Raw genomic sequence first — 25,332 nt, 5'->3', positions numbered from 1 at the left:
TATAACGAATCAAATGGATGGATATACATTCTCAGAACATAATAAATCAAGGTTCAAATTGTTTAATTGAAGATGTATCCACATTTAATTTATAAAAAAAAAATGTACCCACTTTAATTATTACTTGACATGTATATCCACCTAAAATTACTTCGAGTAAAAGAACCTATGAAAATAATTGGATTAGCAATTTTTAAGAAATATAAGAACTATGAAATTTCATATTTTTTAATAAGACTAATGCTAGGAATACATTTGAATAGATTTTAATACATTTACGTGAAAATCATATATTTTTAAAGTGTTAGACTCATACGAAATTTATTTTTGAACAACTAAGCAATAATACACACACAAATATAAGCGTATAAAGATAATTTTGTATTCATATTTTTTTTTAAGAAATCAAAATGATATATATAACCAAACGACTATCCTCCCGGCAAGGTGTACCAGAGAAGAAAGCCAAAATTTACAAGAGTATTTCAACAGCAAAAATCAAGAATTAGCCACAACCCACATATAAGAATGAGTTTTGGCACCAATTATGAAGGCTATAATGAAAAACTACACCATGGATATTTGACCTTTTTTCAGGAGCTGCAATGGATAGTTCCTTTACCACTAAAAATCATGTCGTTTCTTTCCTTCAAATCACACAGACACAAGCGAACCAAAACAAATACATGAGGGAGCGCCTAGATTTAGCACCACCAGAAATCGTACCAAACTGATAAAAATGATCAACAATATTATAATGATCTGCATAATAAACACAAAGCCAATTTCGAACCAGTTGTCAAATCTGACCAAACAAGGGACAAGACAAAAAAAGATGGTTCTCTGTTTCCTGAAAACCGCAACCTGCGACACACATCTGAGCCTTTGATGGGATAATGTCTCTACGCTACAAATTTGATTTGTATTCATATTAATTGTGCTCACGTTAATTTTCTATATCCATTAATTGTTTTCAGAAAAATAAAAATAAAAACTCTTTTATGGGTAAAATGGAATCCTCCCTTACTCTTCATCTAACACATACCAAGGAATTTACATCATTAGCATCACCACCAAACTTATTCTCCAAGATGAACTTTCAAATAAACGAGATCTCACAACATATAAATAAATTCAAATAGAAATGATGATTCCAAAACATAACGTAATAAGAACAATAACATATTTGCTAAAAGAAAAGCACAATAACTTATTTTAGGATGAATTAAAATAATAAAATGATTTAAGTGTTAAAAAAAATAGTGTTATAAAAAAGAATGATATAAGAAATTGGATAAGCGTCTGCAAGCTAAGTCTTAGCTTAACTGGCAAAATACCGAAATTGTTAGGTCGGATGCCATGATCGGGGTTCGAACCCGGTACCTCCACTTGTGTGTCTGAGTTTATAATGACTTTGTCATTTCGTCTATCTACCAGAAAAAGAATTTGGATAAGCTTATTTCGTAATGTACTAGAGGAAGCCGAAGAAGAGAGGGTTCTTTATTATTTGATTGGTCATGTAAGTTTATTTTTTCCTCTTTTCTTTCACAACAATTAACAGAAAGAGAAAATTCTTTATTATATTTTTGACAAAACAAAGAGAAAATTGATGTCGTCACAATTAATAAGAATTTAAAATTATCTTTATACTTTTATTTATAAATATGCCTTAGTTTATAGAAGTAGGCCTTTGCTAAAATAGACATTCATTCATTAAAATGAGTAGGTTCCTTAAAAAAAGTTAAAATGAGTGGGTTATTGTAGCAAAACTATATATATATATATGTGTGTGTGTGTGTGTGTGTGTGAATTTGTATACATAAAAATATACTGCATTTTATATATTACATATCATCATTAATATATGCCTTCCAATTCCTAATTGCATGACGACATCTATTGCCTAAGTATCAAGAAGCATGAGTTATTATATTTGTCTATGTGCATGAATGTTTGCTATATATAGACTTATGTAGTAGAGGAATTGAGAGGAAGGATAGCATGGTCCACCTATACTTGTTAAGGCATGCAAACCATGTAGAGATGTTTGGGTGTGGGGCCCATAAACGAAAATTGAAAAATAAAATAAATTGATACACACTATGGATACTGATAGGTTCAACACAGATATGTTTGATGATGCAACGTTCCGTCCACATAATCCCGGATAATGTATTTTTGAAGGGGAAAAAAGGTGTAATTCACTAGCACGCAAATTATATGTTTTTTTTTTTTTGAAGGAAGCACGCAAATTATATGTTGTTGATGATCTTTTCTTTTTACTAAAAAAATGCGTATTCTAATTTCAAACATATCATAAGTCTTGGTTAATCATTTAATAATTCAATAGATAAACTTGCATTATCGATGTCATTATATAATCTTAATTTTTGAGCCATTCATAAAAAATCTTTATTTTTTAGGTTAAAGAATTCAATTATTCCCCTTATATTTTTTTAGAGGAATAAACTTATTGCATTTCATTTATCAAGAAGTATTCAATACAATGTGGTATTGTTACCAGTAATTGAGAACTAGCTGACAACAAGACCACTTTAGCTAAATTATGAGCGACCTCGTTTGTTTGTCTTCGCACAAAATCAACACTTGAGTTTTCATAAAAATTACCAAAGAGAGTTTTTGAGCCATTCATAAAAAGTTTTAATCCTTTTTATATTCTCACAATCAAAAAAAAAAAAAAAAATCCTTTTTATATTCTAACCACCTCCACCAAAGAATCCAGCAGTCTTTTGTCTCCTTCATCCATCAAGAACGGTCATTTTAGATCATATTTTGTCTAAAATGACCTTTACAAATTATTTTTTCTTTTTATTTTATTCAAATAAGTGATTTTTCACATAGATCTGGTTTTTCTTCTGTCTTATGTTTGTGTTGTTTATCGCATTAGTGGACGTTTTGATTTCACGTTTTGTTTCAATGTTCGTGCGGTTGAAATTAATGGATTTCCTTTGTTTGATCTTCATTACAAATTCAAAGAATGATTTTAACATTTTCAACGTTATGAATTTGGAGACATGAATATTTCAGACACCTTTATTTTATCACATTTGGAGTCATCACGTTGTTTTAGCTTATAAACTTGAATGTCGTCAGTTTATTTTAGCCACTTGAGATTTGTATTGTTCTTGATCGATGCAATTTCTACCGATTTGAATGAATATGTACTAGTTTTCGTGAGAAAAAAATTGTATCTAAAAGAGAAACTAATGATTGATATAAGATCGTTTAAATCAAAGACAAATGGAGTATGAGTTAATAGAGAGATAGGAGAAAAAAAAAAAAGTCACTAAATTAAACAATGGAAAGATAGGAAATCCTTCAAAGTTTAGTGACAAAATAAGATAGACAAGTGCTCATTATTTATTTGTTCGCTATCTCCTATCGTTTTCTCATGTTGGTTGGGGGCCAAAAAGGTTTTAAATACGAAAGAAAATAAGAAGGGTCCACTAAAACGTGAAGAATGATTTGGATTTTGGACTTACATTGACTGCGATTATTTTCGTTTCATATCACTACCAACCGTTCGATCATCCACTTCACGACAGCTCATGCATAGCTGGCGCCGGGTGCTGAGGCACATGTCAAGCATGGCCTACTATAAGACCAATCATGTTCCATGGTCGTGCCACATCACTTCAACACAAATAAAAATACTCAAAATTGGTGAATAAAATGGTGTTTAATGTTTATGTAGTTTGGTTGAGTTTGTATCCTTCATCAAATCCTTTAATGTGATGTCATATTTTTATATTAATTTATATTAAAATAAATTTAAATGGTAAACAAATTTTGTCGGTAGAGTATCAATGTCCACTCAAATTCTTAGGTACCTTAAAATTTACCTAATAATTTAGGCAACACGATTATATGTGACAATTGTCTACTAGATAAAAATAATCTTATTTGATTAATTGGATGTGTTAATTACATTTTATGAACATAGTTTTTATCGTGTAACTATTGTCTACTAGCCAAACGACATGGCCTACAAGGCTTAAACCTTCGTTTGGCTAATTTCATAGATAATGGATATTAACTCCCTTGTAAATGGGATTGTAACACACCTTGTTTGGCTTCAGTCTAATTCTTCATGGCGTGGTCCGTTGACATGATATTTGTGCACAAATCTACCATAACTATGGCCTTCTCCTCATTCCTCAAGTGCTGCTAATGGTACTAAAACCATGGAACATGGGTGTCTCTCTCATGGTCACTCTAGTGCACAAAGGCTTCAGTCTAATTCCTCAAGTGCACAAATCTTATTGCCCACCATACGATATACATGAATGCTTTAATTTCGCTCGTTTCAATTCTTAAGCATCTACCGAAGAACCTTTTTTTTTTTTTTTTTTTTTTTTTTTTTTTGTGTTTAAATGAGATTTTTTGGTACATATTCACTCGTTTTCTAAAACAAGCATTAAATTTTCCAACCCAACACTTCAAAAAAAGTTATTACATGGGTCTAAACAATAGTTATATATCATTAAATTTTAACTATAATTTATCTATTCATTTATAATTCTCTAATTTTTTAACTATTAAACTAATTCAATTATAAAAAGGGTACTATTTTTTCATTTTTGTAAATAATTCAAAAATATGTACCCAATTTTGTTTTAAACTCCGAAAAAATATTAAATTAATAGTAAATTAAATATGGTTGATCTTTTTTTTTTCTTTCTGAAAGGATGAGCTATATGTAGTAGTAAAATTGTGATTGGCTAGTTAATTTTAACTTCTTTTTAAATTATTTTGACATTCATGATATGGAGACTCCTCCTAATAAGGTTTCAAGTCTACTTTTTACGACATTGTCTAGAACTTGCATGTTTAGAAATATTCTTGTAATTATGTAGTACTTTTTCATTTGGGTCTTTAGCCTTCTTTTTCCACCTAAAAAATTAAGTTTCATGTTAAAACCTATGTTGGATTTTGGATACCTTCTTTTTCCACCTAAAAAAATTAAGTTTCATGTTAAAACCTATGTTGGATTTTGGATACATATGTCACATGTTTTAAAAATTAAAAAAATTCAAACATAGGAAATTCAAATTAAAACCTATAATAAACGTAATAGATCAAATATAAATATAATTACCAATGTTGTGCATCATAAAAAACCATTTTACATTTTGTTGTCTGATTGCCTAAAAGCCATGCCGGTTTGGCACCAAGTCAGGTTTGACTTTCATTTTGATCTTATTAAACATGATCTTGAGATATGGTTCAAGATACAAGCAATCGGTCAGTATAACACATTCTTTCTTATCGGATGTTGGTTTTTCGAAGTCTAGAAATGACGAAGCTTTCTCTGACATTAATCATCCCATTTGGTTTATTCTTAGCCAAATTTACTCTCTTTATAATTCTACCAAGAAGAGTTTTGGTGGTCCTTCACATATCTCTATTCCTAGATTGGTTTCTTGGCACCCTCCTCCTCATAAAGTGATTAAAGTTAATGTTGATGGTAGTTTGATTGGTAACCCTCATAGATCAAGATTTGGGGGTCTCCTTAGAAATTTTATAGGTGGTTAGATCATTAGTTTTGCTTGGAGTTATGGTCATACTACTAATGTTAATGCAGAACTTCGTGCTATTTCTTATGATTACAAATCACTTGGGATCTTGGTTTTAGGGATATCATTTGTGAGCCAAACTCTCAAACAAAATAAACTTTTATCAATGACGGGGTTCTTCCTACTCACCCGTTTGCTCCTCTTATTGATAAAATTCGTTCTTATATGTTGAGAGATCGGAATGTTGGTTTTATTCATACCTTATGTGAAGGGAACTCTTGTGCAAATTGACTCGCTAAACTAGACGCTTCACTTACTCGTGAGCTTGGGATCATCCCTGCATGTTCTTCTCTATCGAGATATTGTCTAGCTGATGCTATAGGAACTCATTTCCCTCATTATAATTTTTCCTGTTGATAAAAAAAAAACCCAATAAATCGATAAGAGTTTCATTTTCAACTTGTATAAAATTACAGTATAACTTATGTAAATGGTTTGGGACACACCTCTTGCTATGTCTAATGGCTTGTACTAAGTTATGACATAAACCCGCCCCCCACGCTTTGTTATTGTATTCTCACGTTTTTAGATAGTGACTTATGTTATGTTGTGTTTCCTTCTTTGACTTTTAATTTTCGTCTTTTCATTCTCTTACCCTTGTGATATATCACTGTGTTTGGTAGGGGAGAATTAGGGGAGAGGGAAGTTGAGGTGAGAGAGATAGAAGAGAAAGTTGGTCATTTCTCTTGTTTGGAAACCAAAGAAATAGGGGAGAGAGAGTTAAAATGCATGGGACCCACATGTTTTTTAAGTCTCTTCTCGTGAGCGAAGAAAGTGCTGAGACAGGGTTACTTTTTTCAGATTTCCATATTTACCCTTGCCTTATTTATTGTTTTATACTCCATTTTTCTACGTGAGTTCATTTTTTTATTAAAACATTTAATTCATCAAATTAATTAATAACTAAACTATTAAAACTTATAATTATTAATAAGTAATATAATAGGTAGTTAAATTAATCTAGTTATTTAAACTACTCAAAATTATATCAAGTGATTGAATTAATTAAATTAATTTTGAGATTTTTTTATCTCAAGGGTATTTTTGTACTTTTTGATACAATCAAAACTTCTCTCTTCTCTATTTCTTTTATCTTTCTCTTATACCAAACAATCTCTCAAATCTACTCTATTTCTCACATCTTTCTCTCTTCTCATACTCTCTCTTACCTATTTCTCTCTTCACAACTTCTCTTCTATACCAAACATACCCGATATTTGAGAATTTATATGTATAAAGTTATAACAAATTGAATTGTAACTTTAGTTTTTTCTCAAAAGGTATTCCAATTTTTCCACACACGTAAAAGTTTGTTTTACTTCATTTGAAGATGATTTATACTTTTTATTCATTAGCATTTTCTTTTCTCAAATGACATTTTATTTATTTATAAGAAATAACTATAATTAATGTTTTGGTTCCTAAATTGAATTATATATTGGGTTTCTCAAATGACACTAAGGATATTGTAATAATTAAATCACATGAACCAACTTTAAATAACATTTTACTTTACATTGGGACAAAATTTGGCTTTGGATTCTTAAAAAAAAAACATGGAATTAAGTTCAATTCAACCAATCATTGTTTGCATTATTTTCATGAATATATGCTATATACGTTCAACCAAAAATAATTCATCGTATATGGACAAATCTTTCTCCACCGCTCCTAAGAAACCAGAATCATCCAATTAATTCTTAATTTATTTAGTCAATTATCTTTGTCTGTGGCCAAAATCTCCAAAATATTATATTTTAACTAACAAATGAACTATTCTTCTCTGTTTTTGGTTGTTTCTGTTTATGTAAAGAAACACTTTACCAACCTTCTTTTCCTTTTTATAAACAAGTTTTGCTGGCAGTGGCACCCTCTTGCCATTGTTAGTTTCAAGAGTTGATACAAATTAATTTCTTATTTTAGGGGAGTCATGTCATATAATTATAATGATTGAATAATTAAACTTTTTAAGGTGAATAGTTGACTTATTAACTAAACACGTTAACCCTTTCATAAAGAAAGAAACTAAACACGTTTTGTATATTTCTACAAACTTTTTTTTTATTCACATATAGTTAATAAATTGTGGTAAAAATTTATAGAATAATCCAACTTTACCAATTACCATGAGTTCATGACCGTCCTTTATAAAGAGAAATGATATTTGTATAATTATTTTATGATAATTTTTATCAAACATTTTAAAGGCATATATGATTAAATATAATCTCATATCTTGGTGCTGTGTCAGACACCAAACATTTTTTAAATATGAAATGTTGGTACCTTCAAAAGTGTTTGGTGTCTAACACAGTAACAATGCATAAATGATTAAATATAAACACTTTTATGCGGTGGAATTTTATTGAATGACTATGTATACAAAATTTACACTACTAGGTCATATTTTTTAGTCTCTTTTTAATAAAACATTAATAGTCTTTAATCTCTTCTCATATATTATCCACAAATAAACAATGTTGCTAAAAAATCTAATTAGTTATATATCCAAATCATCATTTATCTCACAAATGCAATTAATTGTTCTAATTTCCACCAAAATGTGTCACATTAAGTGTCCTACAACAACTCATTATACACATGTAGACTTAAAAACAAAGCATATTGTTTATATATATCCTTTGATTATCACAAAATATATATATATATATATATATATATATATATATATATATATATATATATATATATCCTTTGATTCCAAACACATGGTTTTACCCTATGTAGCACCAACACTTCGTATCAAAAAGTGTTCGGTACTTGACACAACACCGAAACATATGATTATATTTAATCATTTCAATTTCTCAATTCATTACAAATATTGACATGTCAGAATGTCATATGTATGTGTTTGTGTCAGGGATTTATAGTTTCACCTCACCTCAATGCTTTGCTAGCAAAAAACAACAAAAAGAGAAATTATTGATTGCAATGACAGTTACATATTTGAGGGAGTGGTAGAAGAGTCATTGTGGGACCATGATTGACTGCAGTCAATAAAATAGTGCAGTCACTGCAGTCAAAGATCATCAACCGTCGGATCCATCCAACCATCAAAAACTTTCAATTATCCCCAATTCGTCATTTCTTCTTCTATGTGAAGCACCAACCCTTTCAATTATCATCACACAGAAGTTTCGCATCTCTTTGAATATAACCATTATGACCACCATTGTTTGTTTGTAGTTGTAGATATCCATTAATACTTCCATGGAGGTGCACATAATAGGGGCAATTTCAATTGAAAATTTAACGTTTTGTGAAAATGAAGGCTTTGTAAGCTCTTAAGGAAGTTTCAACCCACTGATGTTGTATTTATATTCATCTTAAATAAAAAAAACCATCCAATAAAGTAGTACTAATTTCTATTGTTGGATTCTATATTAACAAGCTGAGTTTTTTTCTTTTCTGTGACACTACAACAAGCTGAGATATGAGATGCCAATATGAAACCCTCAACTTAGTGTTTGTACCTTTATTATGATGTTTGGGATTTGTAAAAAAAAAAAAAAAAACATATATGTTGCAGTGGCCCGAGGTTGAAGAAGGGGACTTTTTCAATGGAGCCAATGTTTTATGTCATTTGAAATTTTTTGATGGTTGGATGGATCCAGCGGTTGATGTTCTATGACTGCAGTGACTGCACCATTTTATTGATTGCAGTCAATCATGGTCCGTCATTGTGACAGTTGCTATTAATCTATCTATCTATTACATTTCCAATTCATTGAAAGCTAGCTTAGTTCCACTTGAGCTTTCTCTCCACAAATCACTTTTGCAAAGAAAACCTTAGTATCACCAACTTCAGTTTCCATCTTCAAGTTCAACTATCACACTTCACATCCATTCCAAAAGCACTTACAAAACTAAATCACTTCTTCAATATTTCTACTTAATCTTTAGCATAATTCAATCTCTCAAACAAGTTTAAGAGGTACACAGTGTGTGTATTTTATGCATCATTTATGCTATCTAGAAATTCTCAATTTCCATGCGTTTGTTTTCCATATGCATTTTTTTCCATCTTTTTTGCTATTTTGATTTGAATTATGATTAGTTTCATTGAATTGTGGAGAGTTTGTTGCAGAGGATGAAGATCTAATTCTAATGTCATTTTTTATTGTTTGTTTCTTAATTTTAGTGAGAAAATGTAGCATCAGAATCTTATTTTGAGAATTTGAATTCAGATTTGTGGCAAACATTGTAGAGAATTCAAATCCATACTTTCATTTTCAAAGAAGTGTAACCTTAAGGAGATTAATCAAAATTACAGCATTGGGAGGATCTAGAATTTTGAGTTGAAAATATAATCTAACAGTGTTTCTAAGCTTTAATTTTTTCAGCGTAATTGTTGTTTTGGTCACTCTGTTTTCACCATTTTGCAGATTTGATCCTCCAATTTTAAAATATGAAAGTTTTGGTTCCTTCGTCATATTTTTGAACTACAAAGTCGGTGATGTGATATGTGATATGTTTTAAATGACGTTATATATGATTTAATGATGAGAAAAGATCAATATCGATGAAATTGTAAGAAAATTCTCTTAAAAATTTCATTTAAAATTGGATGAACTTCATTTAAAACATATCATATCACCATATTTTAGATCGAGTATTTAATGGACCGACCAAAACTGTCAAATTTTAAAATAGCGAGACTAATTTTACGAAGTAATTGAGATACATTATCGAAATGTTTTTCTATACGCACCTGTCAAAGATTAAACTTGACCACATGCTTAAGCGGCCGAGTATCAAGTGTCGCACCATATCGGTCCGATCATGCAATTTGACGAGATTAAGATTCTGACTCTATCATAAATAAAAATTAAAAAAAGGACTCTATAAAGTTAGTGTGGATTTCCTCTAAAAAAAGAAGTTAGCATGGACTTAAACCAAACATGTTTTAGGAACATAGTTCGCTAGAATTATGCATATTTTGTTGAATTTTCTATTTATGTTCATTGTATTTTGTAATTTGATTCAGGAAAAAAAATCAAAACAAAACAAATTGTGTTTGGATTATAAGTGATTATGTCTAAACTAACCTCTATTTTTTGTGACTACTTGTAGGACAATGGAATCTGAAAATGAAGTTGTTATGGAAGATGAGAAGCATGTTATTGGTGAAACAACCAAGGTAGAACACATACATAAAGAAGTTGAAGACAATGGTAATGCAGAAATTGAGCCCAAGAATGAAGCATCTCAACCCAAAGTAGAAATTGATAGCAACAATTCTGCAGTTACTAAAAACTCCAAAAGTTCCAAGGTACCATAAGCAATGTATCATAATTATATAGCAAATCCGTAATAGGCCACACCGTGCAACCTCGGCTGATGACCCATGCACGTATTATATGCGCTTACGGCATAAACGTTTATCATATAAGTGTTATATGTATAACTTATGGCTATTTCTATAATAAAAGACGTAACCAAATCAGTATTTTGTTTTCATATGTTTTATAAGCTGTTTTTCATAAACTATCATGAAAATCTTATGGAAATAAGCTGAAAACAGCTTATAGACATGTCATAAGTTATTTTCATAAACTCTAAAACAGTTTTACAAGTAATATATCAGTAGATGAACTCAAATAAGTTGATTCAAATATGTCGTAAAGCACATAATTGACCTTGTCAATTCATGTTAGGAACCTGGTGTCAAAAGCGTTGTTGCTTCAAAGAACACTAAATCTACCACCAAAATTAAACCAAATTTGAAGGGCACAACTTCATCTCAAACACAGAGACAACAAAACCTTTCAAAGAGCCTTACATTCCCGTCGAAATCAGCTCGTCTTGATGCTATGAAGAAAAGCACCGATGGGATTCTTAAGAAGACAGAAAATAAGCATGTTCAAGCTGTGACTTCAACTCTTAATTCAAGAAAGTTGACAAACTCAAAGGAGGCAAAAACAAACAATGGAAACTCTAAACAAAGGACTTCTTTGACATCTATAAATAGCTTTAAAAGCTCTGAGGTAAAGATTTTTTGTTTGTCAATGCCTTTTTCTATGTAGCTTGATAGCTTCTTTACATTTCATTGGTCTCCATGCTCATTACTTCTATACTATCTACCAGTTTGGGAGGTCTACCCCATTGGTTGCAGTTGCCAAAAGCCAGACTTCTGAGGCATCAATGTAAGTCCTAAACTCCAAACTGTATCGTATAAATTATGGTTCGCAACCAAAATTATTATGCAACTTTCATGATTTTAAGCATAATTGACCTCAATAGTGGCTGCATCTGTTCGCATTATGCCTCAATATCATGGATTGTGGCGTAATTGTAGCCACGACCGCAATCGCGACTCCTAATATTTACTAAATTATAAATCATTCTTTAAAGTTGGCACATTTATAATACTATTCGTCAATACATTTTAGTCTAAGGTAGATTCAACATAAACATGAATTCATATATATCTTTAGGAGAATGCTCCAACATATTTCTGATGAACGAATTATGACCTTATGGTTTTCCACGTGACTGCAGACCTGTTGATCAGAATTCAAACCCTGCGAAAAGTGAAAAGCCGAACAGAGAAGATGACGATGTTAATTCGACAACTTCGTAAGATTACTAAATCTTAAAATATTATGTCTCATTAGGATATGAACTTGCGGCATTGCCATTCTTTCTTCTTTTTCTATACCTATAATAGATTCATGAAATTTCGTTTACATGCTATCAGAAGTCTTACTCCTGGTAAGAAGAGCAACGGCTCTGGATTTTCCTTCAGATTGGAAGAACGAGCTGAAAAGCGAAGAGAGGTTGTTGTTGAAACCTTAAAGCATATTGATATTGAATTGCATATGATAGATATTAATCCTATGTTATCCTTTTCATCCAGTTCTTCTCAAAGTTAGAAGAGAAAATTCAGGAAAAGGAAGCTGAGATAAGTAATCTGCAAGAGAAATCAAAGGTATCAATGCGAATAACTCATCGATATTTTTTTCCATATGGTTTGAGTTTTCATTGGCAGCTCTTTAGGTTATTATTGTATTTTTTTTTCTTTTGATTTTTGGCAGGAAAGCCAAGAGGCAGAGATCAAGAAATTAAGAAAGAGAATGACATTCAAAGCAGCTCCAATGCCAAGTTTCTATAAGGAACCTCCTCCAAAAGTTGAGCTGAAAAAGGTAACTCCTCTAACAATATATACTTGAGAAAATGCTTCTTTTACCATTTCTTATACTGTTGTATTTTATCTGCTAATTAGATACCTACAACACGCCCAAAATCACCAAAGCTTGGAAGAAACAAAGGATCTATTGTGAACAACAATTCAGAAGATAAATCCAGTTCTATCCCACATGAGAAACAACAGAAGAATGATTCAACCAAGGCAAAGGTAAAAGGCTATAAAGATGTGAGTTCAAAGAAACCAATCAAAAAAACTCAAGCCAAGGTACAATCTAAGGAAATCGCGGTCACGAAAACAGAAATGGATTCTGTCATGTCTTCCACAAACGAGGTTTCAGTAATCGGCCAAGATGCAAAAACAAGTATAGTAGAAGGCAGTGAAGAATGTAAAGATCCAACTGTTAATATTTCTGAATACCAGAATGGGATAGAACAAGAATCACAGAATGGTCTTGCTCAAAACAGTGTGTTGGTCCTAAATGCATCCGCACCAGAAATTGTATCGTATGAAGTTGCTGCGGGAGTGTAGATTGGTGTCTCAGTGAAGAGTATTTATGTAAACTCGTGATTCCTTTTTACCAGTTATTTCATTATTATTGTGAATATAGAGGTCTTCATATTCATCATAACATGTATTGCAACGAAGATAATTGTTTATTGTATTAAAACTGTTAAATGTTTGTAATGAATAGTGAGAAAGCATTGTTAATTTGTGAGTAATTAAGTTGTTGATGTGTTTTTCCCTCTGATTGAAGGGACACTGTTAATATACTCATTGTAGCTTCTTATTAAGAAATATGGAATAGAGTCTTCAAATTTACTTGTAAAGATAAGCCATATGTTTACGTGATACTAAAGCATTAGAGCACATTAAGCTGTGTAAGCAGTAATCAAGACCTCCCTCACTTCCATTGGCTACAATTTAAACCCCGTACAAATCAAAAAGGCAGATGGTCATTGTCATCAGGAACTTGCTATTTTTGTCAATAAGCATAATGCTAAAAAGTTTAAAAGAATTGGGAACTATGAAAGAGATATTCCTTCAATATTGCAAGTTTTTCGTTTAATTGGTGAAGATAATTGTAATTTTATTCCCCAAAAATAGACCTTTTCCACTGTCATTTTCACATATGCCAAATGCTATGTAAAAGACATCTTCAGAACGTCATAGAAACTGCAAACCATCGATTAATACAAAATGTCGGTTTCAATAGAAAACACAATAACTTGGAATATTGTCCATTTGAATATCAATTTTGCATCAATCACTCCCACTAACAGCATTAAAGTATCATATAGATAAAATTGGATTCCTCTGTCGCTAGGGGCCACGGTGTACTTATAATTGGATGTTTGACAGCGATGAACATATTTACTCAACACTCCAATGCTTTGAAGGTAAAAGAAAGGTAACATTGTGTTCATGATTAAAAGTCCTATACGTGTTTGATTAAGTTCAAGCTTTTGCCCATTTATGATGGAAATTCAATGTTGTCAAGCTCCACTTTGAGAAGAGAAATGAGGTGCTCGACCAAGTGGTACAACGAAATCCTTCAAAACGTCATACTCTTCCTTGCCTATTTGTGAACCACTCAGAACCTGCTTCACCAAACCAACACCAGAACAATGGTTAACAAATTAAACGTTGAGTAAAATCATTGCAAAACATGACATAAGATGAGAAAACTGAAAATAATAAGATAGGATTAACCTCAGTTTACATACATCATTTCCACCCAAAACAAGTGCCCATATTAACATCATTCCCAAGAAATACATAGGTGGGGAAAGTGGTTTATTTAAAAAAAAAGTAAAAGTCAAATGCATATGCAAGTAAATTTTATTCATATGGCAATTTGAGTGCACATCATGTAGTCAACCTCACTTTAACTAAAAATCCGCATAGCAATTACAATTTACAACTATTGGAGAACCACATTAGATAAACCAAATTATAGAGTAAAATAATATCTAAGCATGGTGCAGCTAAGTTATGTGGGATTTTATTTTGTTAAGTTTGGAGGTGAAGGAAACACTGATAAAAAGTAACCAAAACACTAACAAATGTAATAATAGGGATCAAGCGTGTTTGTCAGGATATCCATGCAACCTTCTATCATTAAGAAAGCATGGGGCAGCTAAGTTATGTGGGGTTTATTTAAGTTCACATTTAGAATAAACAAACAAAGGTGAAGGAAATGCAGATAAAAAGTAACCAAAATACTAGCAAATAAAATAATAAGGATTAAATGTTTGTCGGGATATTTATATATGCAACCTGATATCATTATAAAATGCTTCATGCGCGTCAATCAGATTGCTACCATATTAATGTGGGTAAAATAATAAATCAGAACAATATAAACAAACGGTCTCACCTTACCTGATATCATTATCAAATGCTTCATGCGCATCAATCAGATTGCTACCATAGTAATGTGGGTAAAATAATAAATCAGAACAATATAAACAAATGGTCTCACCTTGAGAAACAAGTCCCTCCTGTCCGTCATGTATGAGATAAGAGTAGGCACTCTAGAAACAGACAATGCATCAATGATCAAGAGAACAACCACTTGCCACTGTTTCATTCTGAATGCTGGTAGTGCTTCCACAAACGACATTGTATCCAGCAAGCGTACCTAAAAGAAAGTTGTGCACTTAACTCATCCTCATATAAACAAAAATGGATATATTGAAAAACTTTTGTCAATACTGATATGAGAATATATCTTGAGCCTAACTGCAACAGACAGCCTTAAACCCATGATTTTTTGGAAATTTCTAAATTTTGAAAAAGAAGGCAGCCTTGTCCTATAAACCAGAGTATAAGAAACAAAGAAATGGTTGCCAATGTGGTATGGGTCAATAGCAACCAACCTTATCTTGCCTTTGCAGGAAGCAAATTCCAGAACTCGCCAACATTGTGCATAACTAGTCACCATTCGAAAATTTATAATGTTTCTAAATTATATTTCATTTTTCCAATTAATAAAGCAATGTTTTAAAAGCAAAGAATTATTCAAACTGCCATCTAAACCAGTTCCTTTTCACATATGCTAAAATTGATGAAACTTGGAGTTAAGAGATATCGTTTCAGTATTTGCTTCCAACAAAGAGAATGTGCTATAGGTGCAAAGCGAATTTTCCTTTTCCACAGTTTTGTTGATTCCTTATTTTGTGTATGAGTGGCTCTTCATTTTTTTGGAGAGGGGTCACAAACATAATAGGGATGTCTTAATCGATACAGTATAAATTGCAGTAGATCTTGCCTACCAGAGTGTAATAAATATTTAATGACTTAGTTTAAAACAAGGATAATAAACAGATAACTTAAAAATCTTACCATCGCTTGCTCTAATATATCTACGGGTATTGGCAACCTGAGCTCTTCAACAACAGCAGGTAAAGCTCGAGCAAGACAACCAACTAATGTTTGTTTTATTTCAGATGAACGACCATCTGTCAAGACAATTTTGCTAGGATATTCTCTCCCATTAACTGATAGAAATTCTTCATGAAAACTTACATCCCTCCCATATATATATGCCAAAGAAGATGATGTTATCCACGAAAAGAAGGCATTCCACATAGTAGCAAAAGGTGACAACTGGAAGAAAGTTCGGAAAAAAAAAACAAAGTATGTAATTGAGTATAATATAAAAACTTGTATAGCTTAATATACTTTTTTTAAAAAAATTATTAGACTTACAGTCAAACTAAAACCTTCTGGTGGAGCATCAAACCACGTGTCTTCAGAGTCAAACAAATCAAATTCGGAAACTCCAGGTTTCTTTGGCCATTTCAGAGTAACTGAATTTTTTTCTAGAATGTCATCATCGTCCACAGTACTTTCCTCAACAGCATTGGGAGGATGTGGCAGTATAGTGATTCCTGCTTCCGATACTGCACAAGATGCATTGGTAGACAAAAAATATAATTAGAAATAATTTAGCATTCAAATAGAAAATCCTCTAAAGAAACATCAATTACCAGCATCATTGGGATCCGAGTCTCCAGAAGCAACTGCTTCTGATGCTTGGCTCAAGGCAATTGCACAAGCTTCTGCTAATGTGCAACGTAACATATCTTCATCAGCAGAATCTACGTTATCAGCCACACCAGACTCCTTTTTAATGTTTCCAAATTCTTTCACTGCACAAAGATCTTTACTCCCAGAACTGTTGATTTTCTCATCAGCCCAAGTAACAGAGCGACTGAGTTTCTTTTTACCGTTAGATTTAAGAGAAGATTTTGGTTTAGTATGGCATGATTCAATTGCTTGTTCAATTAGGAATTTCTCTTCAACATTGGCAGAATTTAAATTGGAAGTGGAAGCATCATCGTTAGCAGCAACTATACTGTTTTCCTCTTTGAGTTGTATCGATTTCCTTTCAGAATCATTCTGTTCTGCATCACATTCTCTTTCTGAAATGGTAATCGAGTGGACAACTTTCTTTTCAACAGAAGGATCATGAGAGGATTTGAGAACATCTTTACATGAATTCGCTATTTCCTTCTCTTTTGTTGAGGTACTTAAATTTACAGTACACTCAAAAGATGAAGAAAGATCTTGTATATTTTCATCTTTCCTGACCACTTTATTGCCAACCCTTTTTGGCTTCTCCAATATGGATGGCGGCTTAATTTGATGATCACCAGTTGTATCTGTTTGCCCCAATGATACTTTCGAAACACTATACTCATCTTGTGTAATTATTGTACTCGTGAAGTCAAACTCACTGCCAATTAAACTTTTATAATCATTCGACTTGCCACGATTAGCTTTGGACCCTGCAACGCACAATCGGCAGTGGGAAAATGGAAAAGATAAGAATAAGTAACTGCACTATTCCATTTCTCAGAACTTAGGTCCTCAACTTTACAATTATAGTATATTAAAATCACCCATCAGGAAAACAAAGAATACAACACAATAATCAGACACTTTTGAGCAAAAAATGGCATAAGGCTATCTAATAGTCTAGGATTTCAAAAAATTATATTGGATGCTGTAAAATTATCACCTTTTTTAGCATTTTTCTTAGAAGCCTTAGAATCATTGTCTCTTTGTTTTGGTACATAACCCTCAATTGCATTTGATGGTCCAGCCCACTGTTCCAAAGACACCTCTGCAGTGGCAGTTTCTGTTTTATCCTGGATTTTCAAGTCAGAAAAATCGAATTCTCCATCCTTTCCAAAATTTTCCATTGGTTCCAAGTTCAAATTTCCAAACAACCTAAGAACATTGTTCAGTTTCTCCAGGTCTAAAACATTGCACCTCTCATCTTGCAGGCTCCCAGCAAAAGCTTTGCTGTTAATTACACAACCGGAGGAACAAAACATGTAAGTTTCGTGTAGGTCATACACCTTGTGCTCCTTCAATGAAATCCGATATCTACCCTTCCGAGGACGATCAGTTGGCAAAGCATTGCGGCACAATGGATACCCACACAAATTAGCGATGGACCTTTCAGTTACAACATCTTCATAGTCACTCTTTGATATCACAGATCCAGCTGCAAACAGCTGGTCTTCTCTTTGGATACCATCAAGGAGGGCCAATTGCAATTTCAAAACAGCATCTTTGACAAAAACAAGCTGGTTCTTCTCCATCAGAAGCAAGTTTCTAGAAATAGCATAAGGCACAAAGAACTTCACAATAAGTTTTAACATTCCAACAAAACTTAGAACTCACATCAAGGTAAGTAATTCTGTCAAAGCACTCATCCAATTTTAAACATTATAAAAGGGAAGAAAAGAATAAATCAATACATCGATGTCAAGTACTAAAACTAAAATTGAATTTTTTTAACACAACCCATGAAGATAAATCTAGTCCCAAATGAAGTGAATTACCTGCCTGAGTAAAAAAATTACTGGGCTGTAATCTGGTGTGGCTAAAATATAATTATTGGCGGTGTCATACTTATAGTCATTAAAATTTCTAGCTATCAACTTATAAGCATAAGCATACTAGAGATCAACTTAAAATGCCTGTAATTAGACCGAAGAAGCAAGATTTCTCCTTTTTTTGGGGTATGTGAGCTAGAGATTTTGGATTATTACAGTTTCTATTTCAAAGTTCATATATAAAATTTTGACACCAAATAAGATAAATAACTTTAGTTCAAGGTAATTTAGTAAATATAGGAGAACTCTGTCTAACATCTAAGTTTGATTTTTCTCATAAAACAGAAAAATATACATCCAGAGAAGAAAACTCAGTATAGAAATTTGGTCCAATGACACACACTAATTATATTTTTAGCAATATATATAAAACATGATTCTAAAAAATCAGTCCTAACCAACAAATTTTTCAATTGAAGCATTTTATCAAACAGCTTGTGCACAATAATGAATACCAATATAACATTATCGAAACATACAAGAACAAGAATTAAATTAAATGCTAATTAACTAAAATTAACAATTCTCTTACGAATAAGAGAATCAAATCAAAAAATTAAGCTTAAAGAAGGCACGAGAAGATTTAATCATCCAAAAAATGAACGCGAAGGAGAGAGAGTAATGGAACCTGACGGTGGTGGACGGTGGAGATGAAATTTCCGGTGGTGGCGGGAGTAGTAGTTCACGGTACGGTTGCGTCGTTGAATGCGTACCTGATTAGGGTTGAAAATTTGAGTTGAATTGGATAATGAAGAAGAATAAGAGAAACTTTACCACTCCAACGGTTTATATTGGAATTAGGGATTTGATTCACGAAAACAATCTTACAAGTACACCGTCTTCTTTTTATACTATCAACTACTTAGCTGAGTTGTGTAGGGCTGCCTTTCGTGTTGTACAAGACTATGCGATCCAACGGTCCATACAAACTAGTAATTACTCTAAGTCAACGATTGAACCGCATGTAATACTTTCTGGTGGGGTTATGGACGTACTAATCAGCGAGGAATAAATTGGTTAAGTTGGGAGAAATTATCCATGAACAAGGTTATGGACGTTACGGCTTTTAACATTGCTATGTTGGGCAAACAAGGTTGGAAATTTTTGACGGAGCCGGATTCCCTTGGTTCCCGGATGTTTAAAGCTCAGTATTTTCCAAACAACACATTCCTCATCGCCACTATTGGTCATAACCTTAGCTATGTCTGACGTAGTATCTTTCGCGCCCGTTTCATTGTTCGGGGAGGAGCCCGTTGAAGTATTGGTGCGGGTGAGACCATTCTTATTTTGGGAGAATCATGGATCCTACATGGCGAATGCATTGCTACCAATATTGAGGGTGCATAGTATGTACGCGAGGTAACTATTGACAACTTGATGATGCCAACTGAGAAGAGATGGAATGAGGTTATTATTAGACAGGTTTTTAGTGATGAATTAGCAGATAAAATCATGAGCATGCTTCTCATTACTTATGTGCATTCAGACCGTTTGATTTGGAAGGTTGAAAAGCACGGGAAATATTCTGTGAAGAGCTTATCGCTTGTCTGTCGAGGAACTCATTGACTCATCTCATCTTCGTCGTCTCGGTAATTGGTCAGGCATCTGGAAGCTTAAAGTACCTCCTAAGGTTCGGAATTTGGTCTGGAGGATGTGTAGAGGTTGTTTACCTACGCGAATTCGACTTCATGACAAAGGAGTATAGCGTCTTACGCAGTGCGTGAGTTGTGAGTCCAACCATGAGGAACTAGCACACTTATTCTTTGCGTGTCAGTTTGCTATACAAGTATGGCGTTTGTCGAGGCTTTGGTCTCAAGTTAACAATGCAATTTCGGATGCTGGTTCTACTATAGATGTTATTTTTGTGCTGATTGAAGTGCTTCCTGCAGCACAAAAACAAATTTTTGCAGCTACTATGTAGAGTCTTTGGAAACACCAGAGCTTAAAGGTGTGGGAGGATGTGAATGAAGCTGCTACAGCCGTTGTTGATCGTGCGAGTGTGCTAATCACGGATTGGCAGATTGCAAACACTAGTATACCAGCTGGGCGCACAACTGCTACAGCAGCCCCTCTCACGCATCTTGTAACGCCCTCCTTTTTATTTAATTATTTTTATTAAGTTAGAGTCTATTTATGTGATTTATTTAAATATGTGAGGTGTTAGTATTTTATTAAGTGACATTATTCTATTATTTATAAGAATATGAGAATTATTAGAGTAAGTAGATTTGGAGGTAGTTTTGAGATTACATGTCTTTTTATGATTTAGTCTATTTATTTTGATGAATGGTATTTTGTTATGTTATATGTTGGTATTTACTAGCATAATATATTTGTTAGAGATATATTTGTTATTTGGTGTAGAAATATATTTGTTATTTGCTAGAGATATATTTGTTATTTGGTGTAGAAATATATTTGTTATTTGTTAGAGATATATTTGTTATTTGGTGTAGAAATATATTTGTTATTTGTGAGAGATATATTTAATTTAGAAATAAATAAGATTATGAAGAAAAGAGTAGTTTTGAGGTGTAAGAGAAATAAGAAGGTGTTATAAATAGAGAAGTTAGGTTTTTAGAAAGAGTTTTACGTTAAACCGCTTTTTGGAAAAGAGGAGAACAAGAGAGAAGTCAAGAGAAGAGGAGAAGACCTTAGGAAAGAAGAACGCTGCTGCTGATTCAGGAATTAATCTAAGGTGAGGGTGAGACTATCTTGCATTAATATTAAGTTGTTAAATCATTATATTACATCTAACAAGTTGGGGAGAGTTTGTGATAATTTAAGAATTAGGGTTTTGAGATAGATTTGATGATTAGATGATGAAAACTTGTTGAATTGATGTAGAAATTGTATACAGTCCTTAGATAACCCATATGATGATTATTGGATGTAGTTTTGAGGTTAGAACCATGGAATTGGATGAGATGTTGGTGAGTTTAAGAATTAGGATTTAATAATTGTAATAGGTTGTTAATAGATTTGAGAACCCTTTGAATTTGCATACAGTAAGTTGATGAATAATTAATGTTCTAATGATAGGGTAATCATAGGGTAATGATTAGGGTCAAGTTTGGAGAGTATTGGATCGAATACGAAGTGGAAAAGATTTCCCCAAAGCGAAATCGCAGCTGAACTGCGATTTTGCTGTCAATGTGCAAAACGCGTTTTTATTGTCTCAGTTTGACAAGTTTAAGTTCCGAACTGGGTTTAGGTGTAAAAACGAAAGTTGTAGGTATGGATGTTAGCTTTCTAATGCCGTTGGTCTCACATCAAAACGTTATAAAGAACTTGAGTTATGGTCAAATTACTGCACGTAGGTCACAGCGAATTTTTATGGACTTTCAGCACAACTTTTCCGAATTTAAAATGAAAACTCGTATTGATCGGTACAGAATTGGTCTTAGGCGAAAACATGAAAGTTTTAGATAATTTTGTTAGCTTTCTAGTGGCTTTGGTTTGAGGTGAAAATGATGTTTGGTCTGTGAGTTATGATGAAAATACTACAGGGAGGTCATAGCAAAATTGTACGGTGACAGCATTCTCTGTGTCATGTTTTTGCGTTTTGTTCATATGTTTCTGTTTTGAATTGATCTTTATTGTAAACATGAAAGTTGTTGATATTTGTGATATCTTTCCAGTAGCTTTGGTTTGACATGAAAATATGTTGTGGATAATTTATTATGTTTTTACAAAGATACATAGTGAATTATTGTCGATGTTTAAATACGATGTTATATGAAGTTGTTTATGATTGATGAATATGATGTTTTAATATGTTGTTTATTATCATTTGATATTGTTATATTATGATATGACATGAATTATTTATGTGATCCATATGTTTTTAAGATGCTAAGATGTTAAGATGTTAAGACGTTAAGATGATAAGAGTTGTTAAGTCGTCGAGTCGTTATGAAGTCGTCAAGTTGTTAAGATGTCATAGATGTTCATGAAGTTTCTATGACGTAAGATGTTGAGTCCATGCATACTCATTTAAAGATGAGGGCTCATGCCCTGGAGCTTTTGCTCAACCACGACGATGGAGCTTTTGCTCAACCACGACGATGGAGCTTATGCTCAACCAGAGACGAGGGCTCATGCCCTAGGAGCTTTTGCTCAATAGCGACGAGGGCTTATGCCCTAGGAGTATATTTATGCTCACAAGAGACGAGGGCTTATGCCCTAGATTGGTACCACATGCATTTGCATTTTCATGATGATTCAAGATGATTTAAGACGATAAGAGTTGCATAGTCGAGTCAAGTCGTTAAGTTGTGAAGTTTAAAGAAGTATCTAATGATGAATTATTATGATGTTTTAAGATGATGAATGTTTATGAAGTCGTTTATGATGAATGATTATGAAGTGGTTTATGATATGATGCTATATGATTTATGATATGATGCTATATGAATTATGATATGATGCTATATGATTTATGATATGATGTTTATGTTATTAAATGATGATATGTGACGATGTCTATGATTATTAATTGATGATATGTGATGATGCTTTTATGAATATATTTATGATGATATATGATGATGTTTATGTTTGTACTTATGATGTTATAAGATGATGCCTTATGATTATATTTATGAAGATATATGATGAAGTTTATGATTGTATTTTTGATGATGTTTGATGAAGTTTATGACTAATGTAGGAAGATTAATGACACTAATTAAGGAAGTTTAAGTTATTAGATATGATTAATGAATTATAAGATGTTTAAGTTGTTGAATGTACTTTATATGATTTATATGTTTAATATTATCGTTTGAGAAATCTCACCCCTCTGCTTGGAAATGTTGCTCTTCGTATGGGTAGCTTGCAGGTAACCAGGATTAGTTGCGGTCGTGAGTGGACTCCTCACAAGTGTGTCTTAGGTGCTCTGATACGTAACGGGATGGGATTATGTCTTCTATTTCTATTCCTTACGTATTACTTATGGATTTTTATGAATAAATGTTGAACAAGACTTATGAGATTTTTATGTTGAGGCCTGCGTGCCAAAGATTATTTTTATTGTTGAACTAATTTCCGCTGCGAAGTTTTGAATTACTTATGTTAAATGATTTTGAAGAATAAATTGTTATTTATTCAGTTTATGAATTTTTAAGAAGTGTAGCATTCCGTTTAAAGTTGAAAAACTCTGATTTATTTATGAAATTTTTACGTTGGGAAAACGGGGTGTTACAATTGGTATCAGAGCAGGTCGGTCCGTCCGGCCAAGTAGATGAGTCGTTGTGTCGTGTCGTCATGTTTTCTAGTCAGTAGTTATGTTTCATTATGTGACCATGTTTAACTGACTAACTTTGATGTGATTTTGTGTTTTGTTTGAAGAAGCGATAACTAAATTTATTTTCTCTTGTGCTTTGAATTTAGAGGACGAAATTCTTTTAAGTTGGGGAGAGTTGTAACGCCCTCCTTTTTATTTAATTATATTTATTAAGTTAGAGTCTATTTATGTGATTTATTTAAATATGTGAGGTGTTAGTATTTTATTAAGTGACATTATTTTATTATTTATAAGAATATGAGAATTATTAGAGTAAGTAGATTTGGACGTAGTTTTGAGATTAGATGTCTTTTTATGATTTAGTCTATTTATTTTGATGAATGGTATTTTGTTATGTTATATGTTGGTATTTACTAGCATAATATATTTGTTATTTGTTAGAGATATATTTGTTATTTGGTGTAGAAATATATTTGTTATTTGCTAGAGATATATTTGTTATTTGGTGTAGAAATATATTTGTTATTTGTTAAAGATATATTTGTTATTTGGTGTAGAAATATATTTGTTATTTGTTAGAGATATATTTGTTATTTGGTGTAGAAATATATTTGTTATTTGTGAGAGATATATTTAATTTAGAAATAAATAAGATTATGAGGAAAATAATAGTTTTGAGGTGTAAGAGAAATAAGAAGGTGTTATAAATAGAGAAGTTAGGTTTTTAGAAAGAGTTTTACGTTAAACCGCTTTTGGAAAAGAGGAGAACAAGAGAGAAGTCAAGAGAAGAGGAGAAGACCTTAGGAAAGAAGAACGCTGCTGCTGATTCAGGAATTAATCTAAGGTGAGGGTGAGACTATCTTGCATTAATATTAAGTTGTTAAATCATTAGATTACATCTAACAAGTTGGGGAGAGTTTGTGAGAATTTAAGAATTAGGGTTTTGAGAGAGATTTGATGATTAGATGATGAAAACTTGTTGAATTGATGTAGAAATTGTATACAGTCCTTAGATAACCCATATGATGATTATTGGATGTAGTTTTGAGGTTAGAACCATGAAATTGGATGAGATGTTGGTGAGTTTAAGAATTAGGGTTTAATAATTGTAATAGGTTGTTAATAGATTTGAGAACCCTTTGAATTTGCATACAGTAAGTTGATGAATAATTAATGTTCTAATGATAGGGTAATCATAGGGTAATGATTAGGGTCAAGTTTGGAGAGTATTGGATCGAATACGAAGTGGAAAAGATTTCCCCAAAGCGAAATCGCAGCTGAACTGCGATTTTGCTGTCAATGTGCAAAACGCGTTTTTATTGTCTCAGTTTGACAAGTTTAAGTTCCGAACTGGGTTTAGGTGTAAAAAGAAAAGTTGTAGGTATGGATGTTAGCTTTCTA

The 25,332-nt window shown here is 32.3% G+C and overlaps 2 protein-coding genes and 1 long non-coding RNA gene across 4 annotated transcripts; 2 read left to right on the top strand and 1 right to left on the bottom strand.

Moving 5' to 3' along the window:
* The first annotated feature begins 9,347 nt into the window (after positions 1 to 9,347).
* Positions 9,348 to 13,537, top strand: LOC146955441 (uncharacterized). Of its 2 annotated transcripts, none has more exons than XM_085721514.1 (9): positions 9,348 to 9,555; positions 10,695 to 10,893; positions 11,279 to 11,608; positions 11,709 to 11,767; positions 12,123 to 12,200; positions 12,322 to 12,400; positions 12,481 to 12,552; positions 12,659 to 12,766; positions 12,847 to 13,537. In XM_085721514.1, the coding sequence occupies exons 2-9, from the start codon at positions 10,699 to 10,701 to the stop codon at positions 13,297 to 13,299; spliced, it is 1,374 nt and encodes a 457-aa protein (XP_085577640.1). In that variant the 5' UTR covers positions 9,348 to 9,555; positions 10,695 to 10,698; the 3' UTR covers positions 13,300 to 13,537. The 2 variants fall into 2 exon arrangements, with proteins under 2 accessions (XP_085577640.1, XP_085577644.1); XM_085721518.1 differs by having other exon boundaries at positions 9,348 to 9,564.
* A 400-nt stretch (positions 13,538 to 13,937) lies between these two features.
* LOC146955440 (RNA polymerase II subunit B1 CTD phosphatase RPAP2-like protein) lies at positions 13,938 to 19,503 on the bottom strand. Its single transcript, XM_085721511.1, has 7 exons — positions 19,312 to 19,503; positions 17,798 to 18,399; positions 16,764 to 17,564; positions 16,483 to 16,676; positions 16,117 to 16,380; positions 15,254 to 15,412; positions 13,938 to 14,369 (listed from the first exon to the last, which is right to left on the bottom strand). Exons 2-7 carry the CDS (start codon positions 18,384 to 18,386, stop codon positions 14,265 to 14,267), a joined length of 2,112 nt encoding a protein of 703 aa, XP_085577637.1. The 5' UTR covers positions 18,387 to 18,399; positions 19,312 to 19,503; the 3' UTR covers positions 13,938 to 14,264.
* Positions 19,504 to 21,338: 1,835 nt separating this feature from the next.
* Positions 21,339 to 23,804, top strand: LOC146955439 (uncharacterized). Its single transcript, XR_015010497.1, has 2 exons — positions 21,339 to 21,381; positions 23,527 to 23,804. It is a non-coding gene; the product is annotated as an uncharacterized LOC146955439 (long non-coding RNA).
* Positions 23,805 to 25,332: the final 1,528 nt, after the last annotated feature.

This window comes from Medicago sativa, chromosome 1, assembly GCF_051527215.1.
Source record: "Medicago sativa cultivar Bolivia chromosome 1, Bolivia_mono, whole genome shotgun sequence".
NCBI lineage: Eukaryota > Viridiplantae > Streptophyta > Magnoliopsida > Fabales > Fabaceae > Medicago > Medicago sativa.
The sequence above is the reverse complement of the archived record's forward strand: the minus strand, read 5'-3'. Positions and strand labels throughout refer to the sequence as shown.